We start from the raw sequence: 13,012 nt of genomic DNA on the forward strand, positions 1-13,012 counted from the left end.
AAAACTTGCCTCAATCATGCTAAATTTCACAGGTAAACTCATTACAATTTAACATACTTTTGTTGCAAAACTGCTTTAAAACAGTATACTTAATACGGATACTTACATTTTTAGGACTTGATTATAGAGAGTTTTGCTTTTAAAATTTTACTTAGTTGTCCTAGGAATCAGTATTCAAAAATCAGATCAATGAGATAATTATATAAAGGAAACCTTTGTTGTCCAAAATGTAAAAATAAACATGTTTGAAATGGACGTACGGACGTTCTGATAACGATTATAGAGTTGCTACGCTTTTTAAATCGTATATAACTATATCGCATGAATCCACAATAAAGCTTTCCATCATATGTATTAACCCTTCAACTTACTCATTTTTTTCTAGAGCTCAAATTGAGAAGAAGGAAAGAAAACTACAAAAGAAATAAACTTTAATATTTTACACGTTATATTATTTTACTTGTAATGTTTAGTAACAAACATATTAGCTTCCATAGGCTGCTTAGATAAGCTATTGCTAGCCTATTATAACTAACCAAAGACTTTATAAATATTCAATGAAAAACCTCACAGACTTTTTAACAAATAAATGAATTATTATAGGACACAAAATAAAATTTATAATATACTTTTCTTAAAGTACAAAGTTTTCATAGATTTTTATTTATTTATTGTGCTTTCATATTTAATATTTTAACATAAAAATAAGTCAACAATGTTAATATTTAGTTAAAAATAAGTTCAAGTACAGATTTAGATTATTTTATTATAATAATATTAGTTTTTTTAAGTACAAATAAGGATGAATATATCAAGAACAAGCATTTTTTGGAGTTTGTTATATTATAGGCCATAAGATATTTTTAGTCAGAGGGTTTCCACTTACCCCCTAAATGCCCACCCTCTACATAATCAACATTCTCAAAAGTCCAAAAATTAATTTACAACACCCCTTAAATTTGAGGGAAGTGTGACTTTTTTTGCCTCGACATACCCTTGGGTACAGCCACTAACCTAATAGCGATTTTTAAATCAAATTGGCTACGCGTAGCCACAAAGACAGCTACTTTTGATATTTGTATTGTAAAACCATTAAAATTGATTTTTTTTTTATAAATAATAATGTTATTAGTTTTGTATTAAAATGTATAAATTAGTGTACAGGCATATGATTAAGACGAAGCCCATTTTGTTCCGAATTTGTATCACTTTTGAAAAGTGCGTCATATTTTTCTTTCCCGAAAAAGGGAAGGAGGAAAGAAAAAAAGGGAAGGGGGGAAGAAAAAAGAGATGAGAGAAAAGGGGGTTTTCCCCATCTCTTTTGAAGAGATTTTCTTCCCCCCTTCCCTTTTTCGGGAAAGAAAAATATGACGTAACTGGAGTCGCACTTTTCAAAAGTGATACAAATTCGGAACAAAATGGGCTTCGTCATGATTAAGATAAAAAAAATACCGTTATGCCGCCATTCAGTATGTTGCCTGCCTAACCTTGTAGGACACAATTTAAAAATCTATGTTTTATTGCCAGCACTGGCAGTGGCGACGGCTACGGCAGCGGCAACGGCAACGGCAACGGCTACACATTTAAAGATCCAGCTCTGTATGAAACTAAAATTAAGGAGGAGGGTTATGTTCATTCCTTGAAATAACCCAAAGATTTTTTTTTCATAATCCTGGTCTGTTGTCAGGGGCGTCCAAGCTTTTTATTTTGGGGGGGGTAAAATTTTTTTAGGAGGGGGGTAATTCGTGTTTGGGGGGGGGTAAAATGGCGCGCGAAGCGCGCCGCAAATTTTTTTTACCCCCCCCCAAAATTTTTACCCCGGGGGTAAAATTTGCTTGGGGAGGGTAATTACCCCCCCTGAAATCGTCCCATTACCCCCCCCCTTGGACGCCTATGTCTGTTGTTTCTGAGACGAACTAACAAACCGTAGGATTAATAAATGCTTATTCAACAAAATATTTTTTTTCTTCTCAATATTTGAATTCTTGGATTTTCTAAAAACTGAAAATATTACGTACAAAGAAATCAAACCAAATAATAGTTATTTATTACCTCATAATATAGACAGCTTTCCGTGGATATTTGATAGCCCCGAGGGGCCGAAGACACCCGCTAACAAAACAGGTATTAATTCTTTTAATTTTTTTAATATTCAAGGAAAATTGTCTGTAATAGGATGCTATACATGCTTTTTCAGTATGGTTTAGAACCGGCTCTAATCTAGCGGATATTAATCAGTTTCGCAGCCATACTGGAAAAAAAGTTATATTTTACTTTTTTTTATATGAAATATGAATGGTACTAATATTGCAGAGGAGATTTGCTATAGAAGTACGATTTTCATTATTTTATTGATGTTTTGAAAATATAAAAATATGATTTTGGTAAGTAATTATTAAAAGCCTTATATAATAAAATTTGTAGAATCGCAACTAAACAACGAAATATTGCCAATTGCAGAATTTAAACGTATATTTCAATTATAATATTTGTGAAAAGTCCAAATATTAAAAAAATTGAACGTAATTTAATGTATCAGTCCTAATTATAGAGATGTAGCACTTATAAATATTTATCTAAAATATCAAATCAACAGAATAATTCTACAAGATACCATAACATAAAACTAGGGGCTAGAATCTAGGAGCTCTTTATTCATAGGAGCATAATAGCTTAAAACCATTCAAAGACTTAAATCTGAAAATAAAATTGCCTAAATTGGAGTTATTGAGATCTTAAGCTTCAGCAAAAAACTCTTACTACTTTATATGATAGGAAATAAGAGGAACATAATACAAATTGACTGAATAGTTGACGTCTGTGTTTCTATGCCAGAAAAAAAAACAGACACAAGCTAAATGTAGAGCAGCACTGAATATATTAATATTTGTAATATTATTGTAAAGTACAACAATATCAAATATTTGACATATTTCATAAGAAAACAAGAATCAGTTTATCCACAAGTTGTCGATATAATATGTGATTTATTCAGATTTATTATTTCATTTCATTATTTATTATTATTTTCATGCTTTAATAAGCGCAGTGACGATTTACAATATAAAGAAAATCTTTTACAGTATAGTACAAAATCGATTAATATCCGCTGGATTAGAACTGGTTCTTAGCCATACTAAAAAATCATGTGTAGCATCATATACATACAACCTTCCACGAATATTAAAATAAAAATTATAAAATTTATACAAGTTTTGTTAGACCGGCCTTTCGGTCCCTCTCGGCTAAAAAAATGGTTTCAATGTTATATTTATTCATTTTTTTCCGCAGAAAGCTGTCTATAATACGATGCGATAAATAACTATTCTAGAGTTTATTTCAAACTTATATAAGTATTACAGAGAAATATATATAAATAAATATCCAATTGTACATATTAAGTAAATTAAATGGAAGATGTGTAATAATAATAAAGGATTCCTAATCCTTATTTTTGGAAACTTTTTTTATTTGTGGAAAAGTATATTCTTAGAAAAGAGAATTATAACTCCAACACAATCTAAAAATCAAAGTACTAAGGAATATATTCGTCTGTCTGTGCCAGTATATTGTCCCTTGGAATCTCTTAAACTGCTAAATCTATGTACTAATTCATCTGTTACATTTTTTGGTTTGTAGGTTTTGTGATTTTTTTGATATTTTAATGCAATAGATTCTTCAACAAATTTTGCCTTATCTAATTACTAGCGGCTCTGCATTCGAAGAGGGTAGAGAGGGGATATAGAAATAGCTTTAATTCATTTCACAAGACTTCAATCTTAAAATAAAATAGCCCAAAACCATCACACGACCTATGTGAATTGTACCTTAATGAGAAAACCCAATCGATTCATTATTTATTGAGATATTAAGCTTAGACAAAAACCTTACTACTTTTTAGAATAGGATTCAAGCTTTTAAATTCAAAAAACATAATTGTTTCATCAAAAGAATAAAGCTTAATATTTTTTTTTATTATTTATTAAGAAAGTCAAAAAACAGGATCAAAATACCAAAAAAAGTACAAAAATCCCTATTTTTATGTGTTTTTTGTTTCTCCAACATGGGTTTCCTTGATTTGCAATCTAAAACAAAAAATAAAACTTAAGAATTATAAATATTTTGAGATTTTTTCTTATTAATCACAAAATATTTATGTAAAACAACAGCTATTACAAGTATAGGAATCACAACAAGCGATTATGTCTCATATATTCATGGGGAAATTCCTTTTGCAAATCCTTAACATTTTTTTTGCTTAAAATTGAAATAAAAAAGAATTAAATAAGCTACCTTTTTAACCCTTTGGTTACAAATTGTTTTTCATCAATCTAAAATGAAAGAAAATCTTAGGACATTTTGAATTTAATATTTCTATCTTACGCTGAAAGGAAAAATACTTCAAAATTATATAATACTAGCGGATTCGCCCCTAGCCTCTAGGGGCTTTGCCCCAAGAGGTTTGATGAAACCAAATTTTCGTAATTTAGATTTAAAAAATAAATCTAAAGAAAAAAAAATTTCTTTAGGGAGGGGGAATTTTTTTTATGGGGCTTGGGGGGGAGGGGGTAGTTGACCCCACTATTTTAATTTTAGTTTTAAAACGAAAAAAAAAATTTTTTGGGGGGTTGGTGGTGTCCCACCCTCCAAGAAAATAGTTATAAACCTTCCCGGGACCTATGAGAAGCTACCCTGTAAAGGAGAACCCGATCGGTTCAGCGGTTAGCGAGATCCTTCGCTACAAACAAACAGTCACACAGACAAACAAACAGACAGACATCGTTCTACTTTGATTATAGATATCAGTTATCACTTTAAAATACTTACATATTGCAATTTGCTGTCCAGGGGCGTGGCATAAATATCAAACTATAACAAAATGATAGCAATTTTAACTTTTTTGTTGTTGTTTTTTGTGCAACATATTGCTTGGATAATGTAAAAATGTACGTTAAGGCCAGGGGCGGGGAAGGGGGTTTAAAGGTAAGGCAATCTTTCAACATTTTTCTTCTCAGAGCGGTGCTTAAAATCTTTTCCAACTCAATCCAACCCCACGCCCAAGGACGTCCATATTTTTTTTGGGTTGATGAGTTGAGAGTTTTAAATGTTTGGTGGGGGGGCGGGAGAGAAACAGCCGCCTAATCTACCTAACTACCTGGACGTACCTATCCACCTCCAACCATCAATTACGTGAAAAGAGCAGAAAGCAATTTGCTACCAGACGAAAAAGGTCTCCAGGTTATATATCTTTAGCTTTTTTGTGATTTTCTATTATTGACCCCCTACCCTCTTTTCATGATCACTGAGCATCTGTTTATAATTAACTTAGTCAATTTTTCAATCCGTTTTTTTTGTGCTTTACTTCTTTTGTATGTTGATATCCTTGTTTATTAGAAACTATGTTTTTAAAATTGCTGTGTACATTCCTTGTACCAAATATCTATTGCCTCTTTTGCACTTATCAGATGACTAAAACAGAAACACAATTAAAATCTTATTACATAAAGTAGTAAGGTTTTTTTTGTGTGTAGCTTAATATCTCAATAACTACTAAACCAATTGGGTTCTCTATTATAGGTAAGCTACACATAGGTCCCAGCATAGACGTCCAAGGGGGAGGGTAATGGGGCGATTACCCCCCCCCCCATTTAAAATTTACCCCTACCCTGGGGGTGCCGTAGGCACCCCCAACCATTTAGGAGGGGGTATTTACCCTCCCAAACAATTTTGGGGGGGTAAATTACTAAATACCCCCCTTAAAATAAAAAATCTCTAATAAAAAAAAATTTTTAATACTGTATATTTAATAAAATTTGAATTACCCCCCCCAAAAATTTTACCCCGTGGGTAAATTTTGGGGGGGGTAAACTAAATTTACCCCTGCCAACAGATTTCACGTGGGGTATTTCCCCCCCCCCCCCTTCAAAAATTTTACCCCCGGGGTGAAAATTTTGGGGGGGGTAAAAAAATATGCGCCATTTTACCCCCCCGAAAAACGAATTACCCCCCCCCTTGAAAAATTTTTACCCCCCTCAAAATAAAAAGCTTGGACGCCCCTGGGTCCCAGGATGTTTTAGAAATATTTTCCTGCACTAAACTGTCTTAAACCTTTGTATACAGATCCTCTAGATGGAAATAGATGCCCTTGAGGCTACTAAATCAAACCAAAGCTACTGCAGTAAAAAATAAGGACAATTATTTTTTTGAAATTATAAGCGAAACATGCATTCATTGAGATATACACACAAATATGAGATATGTCATACAATTTATTATAGAGTAGCTTCGCTTCTAAAAAGTAAAAAATAGTTATTTATCATACTGTATAATGTATTTTAGATTAAATGAAAAAAGGAAAAGTTAAAACCAGATTTAAGTGGCCTAAGACTGAAGCCAACAAAATTTGGCATTAATTTTATAATCTTAATATTATTATCAGTGGAAAAATGTCTGCAATACATTGCTATACATTATTTTTCATATTAATATAAATCGGTTTAGGAATTCGAAGCAACACTGGAAACATATGTACACACACCTGATTTGAATCCCTGCTTTTAATATTACGTAAGACGTCATTAGAAAATCGATATATTATTACATATATATCGAAATGGCGGGATCCACCTCCTTTAACCCCTCCCCTACCCTCCTAATGTATTAATGAACTGACCAATAAATAAGGTCCATATTAGCAAGCTAAACTGACGACAAATTTTCCCCTGTCAATATATCCACGCAAATGGCATATCCATTCATTATATTAGAATATAAATAATCTGAGTTGAAAAATATTTTTAATTTTGTTCTGAAATCTAAAAATATGTTTGAAAATAAGGAAATGTAGAGAGAGGATTGTGGTTTTAAATATTCAAATAAGGAAAACGAGAATAGTTAATTATCGCCACGTATCATAGACAGCTTTCCGCAGATATATAAATATCAAAATGAAAAATTATAAGATTAAAACCAGTTTTGTAAGCACCGAACGGTCGATGGTTCGAGGTAGAAGAGCTACTGAAATCCTATGCGTCTGTATGCAGAAAATATTACGAATCAAATCATTTTCTTTGGGTGTATGACAAATAAAGCAGCAATGCCAGACCTTCTTTACCAGAAAACAAGGTTAACAACATCAATAAAAGCGAAGCACTGAAACGGTTGGACAAACGAACATTAACACTTGTATAGTGTCAGAACTGAATAATCAGAATATAAATGTATAAGAGTCGAAGCAAAAGTGTAAGTAAATTTGTTGAAAAACTGCTGGATATAGAATAATGTTTATGGACATACTTACATTTTTAGGACTTGAAAATAGAGTTGCTTCGCTTATATTATTGTTCTTTGTTGTCCCAGGAATCAATATACAAAAAATAATATCAAACAGATAATTAGATCATATAAAAATTTGTTGTTAAAAAAGTAGAAAAATCAAAATGTTTAAATCTCTATATATTGTCAGTACTAAGCAGAATATCAATCTATAATGTATAAGTATAAACAAAGTTTTATATAAATGTGTTGCAAAATTGCAAATATAAGGAAAAACTTATATTTCTGTTTCCTTTTCTCATATGAATTATTTTCCAAAATATTAGACGAATATGATAATTACATTATTGGAGTTAAAATAGTTAAAAATCAGCATGTTTTAAATGGACGTACTATCTTGCTTTTAACGATTATAGAGTTTCTATGCTTTATAAATCTGTTAAAAGAATCATATTCAAAAGTGTGTAATCTGACATGCCTTAAAAGGCTAACTGTGACGGACGTACAGTAGAAGTATAGACCCTAATTATAATAAAGCTTCGCTTTTAAAATTTGAAGTAAACTAAACCCCGAACAAACATATTATGCAAATCTGAATTTTCAAAATAGCAGATTTATTATTCATTTAGGATGATTTTACAATAAATAAGAAATGTAGATGCCTCTTTTAGTTACAAAATTCCACTGTTATTTTTTAATTAATCAGCACCAATAAAGCACAAGATCTCAAAAACAGCATTTGGGGGAAATACTGGTGAACAAACATATTATGCAAATCCAAAACAAAGCAACAAAAAAAAGGTTTTTTGGCACTTTTCTCCTCTTTTAAAGATTGATTATGATAAGATAATAATTTTTAAAGGGATTTATGCATTAATTATTATGAAATATAGTATAAAGTAGAAATTAAGGAGTGGGGACAAAACACCTAATTTAAAAATGCCTAACTAAAAATGCCTAACTAAAAACACCTAAGTTTAAAAATACCTAATGTTAAAAACACCTACGTTAAAAACACCTAATTTATAAATGCCTAATTTATAAATGCCTAATTTAAAAACGCCTAACTAAAAATGCCTAACTAAAAATACCTAATTTTAAAAATGTCTAATTTTAAAAATGCCTAATTTAAAAATACCTAATCCTAAACTATCTAAACGCCTAATTTAACAATGCCTAATTCTAAAATATCAATTTTTTTCACTAAAATACATAAAATTTTGATAACATTAATCCAATTGGCTGACTGTTCTTGCTGAAGGATCTTGCTAGTCAATGCTTTACAGTGAAGATTCCCCTAGGTCATGGGAAGGTTTATAATGCTTTTGGGGAGGTTACCAACACCTTCCAATGAGAAATCGCCCTTTGAAAAAATCCCCCCCTCCCCCTGTTTTTTTTATATTTCTTCAATCTTTCTTTATAAAACTAGAACTAAAGTGGGGGATGGTCAACTATCACCCCCCAAGAAAGCGAAGCTACGGCTACTTAGGTTAGGGAAGAAACCAATAAAAATCAAAATTCATTTTCTTTGTCCTTCAACCTTTGATTTTACTAATTAATTTATTTTTAAAAGCGAAGCTTTTCTATAATTAGGGTTGGTCCGTTCGTACGTCCGTCCAGTTTTCTATTTCAAACTATATTTTGAAATTTTGGAGGGGGTTGTAATCCGCCCCCCCCCCCCCCAGACTAATTGAATTCCCCTCTGCACTGCAATCGCCCCTAGAGGACTCTAGGGGGTGTAGCCGCCGGTTTAATATATTCAACAACAGTTTTAAGATATGCTTAAAATTAGGTTTTTTTAAATTAGGTATTTTAAAATTAGGTATTTTTAAACTTAGGTATTTATAGTTAGGTGTTTATAAAATTAGGCATTTATAAAATTAGGTGTTTTGTCACATTAGGCATTTTTAAAATTAGGTATTTTTAAATTAGACATTTTTAAATTAGGTATTTATAAATTAGGTGTTTTGTCACATTAGACATTTATAAAATTAGGCATTTTTAAATTAGGTATTTTTAAATTAGGTGTTTTGTCCCCACTCCGAAATTAATGATTTTTCTAAATAAGAAATGTTTGAAAAAAAATAAATTCGATCCCTATCACTTTAGAGGACAGCTGCTGACCCCCAGTCTTATCGATGAACCTAAATACATGTTAAAGATAAAAATTACTCTAAAAATTATACAAAAATGTTTTTTGGTGTGTTGAAAAAATCAATTTTAAAATCTTGATTTTGAGGATGATGACCTTTAAGATGCCCCTATTGGTGGTGATGGTGAGCCAAATGTTATCAAAGTGCATGTCCATGATGACAACTTATATATTAAACTATGATCCAATTTTTGTAGTTATAGCATCCTCCAGCCAAGCGTTATTAAAAAAGAAAAGAATTGCAATTTTATTTACTTCAATTTATAAGGTGAATACTGTAGTTTTTAGAAGATGGTTATATTTCTTGTTGGATGGCTCCATTGGAGGCTGCTATGACTACAAAAAATGGTACATAGGTTAATAGACAAGTTGTTGTAATGGGCATGTACTTAGATAACATTTGGCTCACCATCACCACCAACAGGAGCATCTGAAAGGTCATCATCTTCAAAATAAAGATTTTAAAATGAATTTTTTAACACATAAAAAAACATTTTTGTATACTTTTCAGGGTAATTTTTACCTTTAACATGTATTTAGGTTCATCCATAAGACTGGGGGTCAGCAGCTGTCCTCTAAAGTGATAGGGATCGAATTTATTTTTTAAAATCATTTCTTATTTAGAAAAATCATTAATTTCTACCTTATACTATATTTCATAATAATTAATGCATAAATCCCTTAAAAAATTATTATTTTATCATAATCAATCTTTAAAAGAGGAGAAAAGTGCCAAAAAACCTTTTTTTGTTGCTTTGTTTTGGATTTGCATAATATGTTTGTTCACCAGTATTACCCCCAAATGCTGTTTTTGAGATCTTGTGCTTTATATGTGCTGATTAATTAAACAATAACAGTGGAATTTTGTAACCAAAAGAGGCATCTACATTTCATATTTATTGTAAAATCATCCTAAATGAATAATAAAGCTGCTATTTTGAAAATTCAGATTTGCATAATATGTTTGTTCGGGGTTTATATAAATACTAAATTATGATTTGATTAAGTATTAATATACTAGATATTTAACCCTAGTAATCTCTGTCTCAGCAATTTACCTTTATTTGTGCTTATATAAGCATTTTTGTCAGATTTAAGTAGGACGTGCTCACATCGGGAAAGTCCGCACTTTACAACAAAAGTGGCTTACTTAAATCGGAAATGTCGGACTAACGAGCCATTTTCGTAGGTTAATTGCTTACTTGAAGAACTATTATTGCCCTATAAACCCCTAAAAATCCCCAAAAATAAGGGTGGCTGATAAGAATCAGCCAAATCGGACGCTTTTGACGTAAATGTCTTACAGATTAAGATTTTAATCCGGATTATTTTTCCTCAAAATTTAATCCCTTCTCAGCCATTTAGGCTATATTTGTAGTTGATTGCTTACTTATATCTTCCATTTTTGCTACAAAATCCTTACTTAAACAAGCCATTTTTGTGATTGATGTCCTACTTATATCTTCCATTATTGCTACAAAATCCTTACTTAAACAAGCCTTTTTAGTGATTAATGTCCTACTTATATCTTCCATTTTTGCTACAAAATCCTTACTTAAACAAGCCATTTTTGGGGTTGATTGCTTACTTAAATCCTCCATTTTTGCTGCAAAGCCCTTACTTAAATAAGCCATTTTTGGGGTTGATTACTTACTTAAATCATCCATTTTTGTTGCAAAATCCTTACTTAAATAAGCCATTTTTGGGGTTGATTGCTTACTTAAATCATCCATTTTTGCTACAAAATCCTTACTTAAATAAGCCATTTTTGGGGTTGAGTACTTACTTAAATCATCCATTTTTGTTGCAAAATCCTTACTTAATTAAGCCATTTTTGGGGTTGATTGCTTACTTAAATCATCCATTTTTGTTGCAAAATCCTTACTTAAATAAGCCATTTTTGGGGTTGATTGCTTACTTAAATCATCCATTTTTGCTACAAAATCCTTACTTAAATAAGCCATTTTTGGGGTTGAGTACTTACTTAAATCATCCTTTTTTGTTGCAAAATCCTTACTTAAATAAGCCATTTTTGGGGTTGATTACTTACTTAAATCATCCATTTTTGTTGCAAAATCCTTACTTAAATATGCCATTTTTGGGGTTGATTGCTTACTTAAATCATCCATTTTTGCTACAAAATCCTTACTTAAATAAGCCATTTTTGTTGCAAAATCCTTACTTAATTAAGCCATTTTTGGGGTTGATTGCTTACTTAAATCATCCATTTTTGTTGCAAAACCCTTACTTAAATAAGACATTTTTTGGGGTTGATTACTTACTTAAATCATCCATTTTGGTTGCAAAATCCTTACTTAAATAAGCCATTTTTGGGGTTGATTGCTTACTTAAATCATCCATTTATTTATTTTATGCTTTCTTTAATTCAACCTTTTTACTGTGAAATATGTGCTTGAATACCAGCTATCTTATGTTTACTTACCTTTCTTTTGAGCTACTAAGACCTCACATAAACTGGCTCAAACATTTTTTAAAAATATTTTATATATTTATTTATAATACAAAAGACTCTGATGAAAATTTATTCAAGTTGATACAAATTAATTTGATGTTTCTGATTAAATGAAGTCTATAGGAGTTCCAGCAAAACCACTCTAACAACAGACTGAATTTTAAAAAAACCAACAATCTATTTTTAAAGTGATTCTAAATGCCCCCTATTATTTTATCAGGTGATAAGTTTCTGTTCTTCACTGAAGTAATCTAATGAAAAATAATTACAGACAAACTAAATATATTCAAATGTACTGAATAGGATTACATAGAAATATTTCTTAACAATTTCCAATTAAACATTCAAGAATTTTTATCAACATTTAATAACAATAAATACTAATAAAATATATCAAATATAGAGACAAATAATATTCCAATGCCTGTTTGTTGATAAACCTGAATAAATTTTAAAAAAAGTATTTTAATTTAGGGTAGAACTTTTATAAGGAAACTTTTAAACATTTTGATTATTATTGTGCCTTGAATACCTTGAATTCCAGTAAGGTGGAACATTTTACCATATAGCTCCTATACTAAACTTAGCTCAGGAATAGTTCTTACGTATCCAAAAACTAGAGCTTATGACAATTCACAAATAGCTATTCAATTGAATGTGTGGTAACCACAGTTTTTAGACTTAAGATGAATCAAATTCATCCAGAGGTGTATTGTAGTTATAAAAATCAAGTTCAAGTTCCTGCTTTGGTGTCAGATAAATTGCCAATATGAACCCACCCTAATAAACATAATGAACAAACTAACAAACAAACAGACAGACAAATTTTGAGATGTCCCAAAAACCAGACAAAATGACATGAAAGCATTGAAAAAATATTTTAAATTGGTGGAAAACTTGATGCCTTTTTTTCTAAAAATTAAAAAAAAAGTATTTATTTATCTTACACAGAAAGATAAACAGACAGATGGACAGACAGTCAAACAGACAGATGGACAGACAGTCAAACAGACAGATGTAAATATAGACAGACAAATCAACAGAAATTTAGATTTCTTTCAAACAGATAGCAAAACTGCCCCCCCCCCCCCCACTACCCACAGTTTATTAGG

At 30.8% G+C, this 13,012-nt stretch overlaps 1 protein-coding gene across 2 annotated transcripts in view; it reads right to left on the reverse strand.

Moving 5' to 3' along the window:
* Positions 1-3,955: 3,955 nt before the first annotated feature.
* The window catches only part of LOC145327877 (visinin-like), a 40,393-nt gene continuing 31,336 nt past the window's right edge, over positions 3,956-13,012 (reverse strand). The window contains exons 10-13 of one of the 2 annotated variants that reach the window (XM_080171410.1): positions 5,427-5,469; positions 4,828-4,869; positions 4,294-4,331; positions 3,956-4,085 (exon numbers count right to left, since the gene is read on the reverse strand). In XM_080171410.1, the coding sequence (XP_080027536.1) occupies positions 4,040-4,085; positions 4,294-4,331; positions 4,828-4,869; positions 5,427-5,469 (169 nt within the window). In that variant the 3' untranslated portion in view covers positions 3,956-4,039. The remainder of the gene's footprint in view (positions 4,086-4,293; positions 4,332-4,827; positions 4,870-5,426; positions 5,470-13,012) is intronic. The other variant, XM_080171409.1, reaches the window with a different exon arrangement.

Source organism: Acartia tonsa, chromosome 9 (assembly GCF_053477335.1).
Source record: "Acartia tonsa isolate MP-2025a chromosome 9, ASM5347733v1, whole genome shotgun sequence".
NCBI classification, from domain to species: Eukaryota; Metazoa; Arthropoda; class Copepoda; order Calanoida; family Acartiidae; genus Acartia; species Acartia tonsa.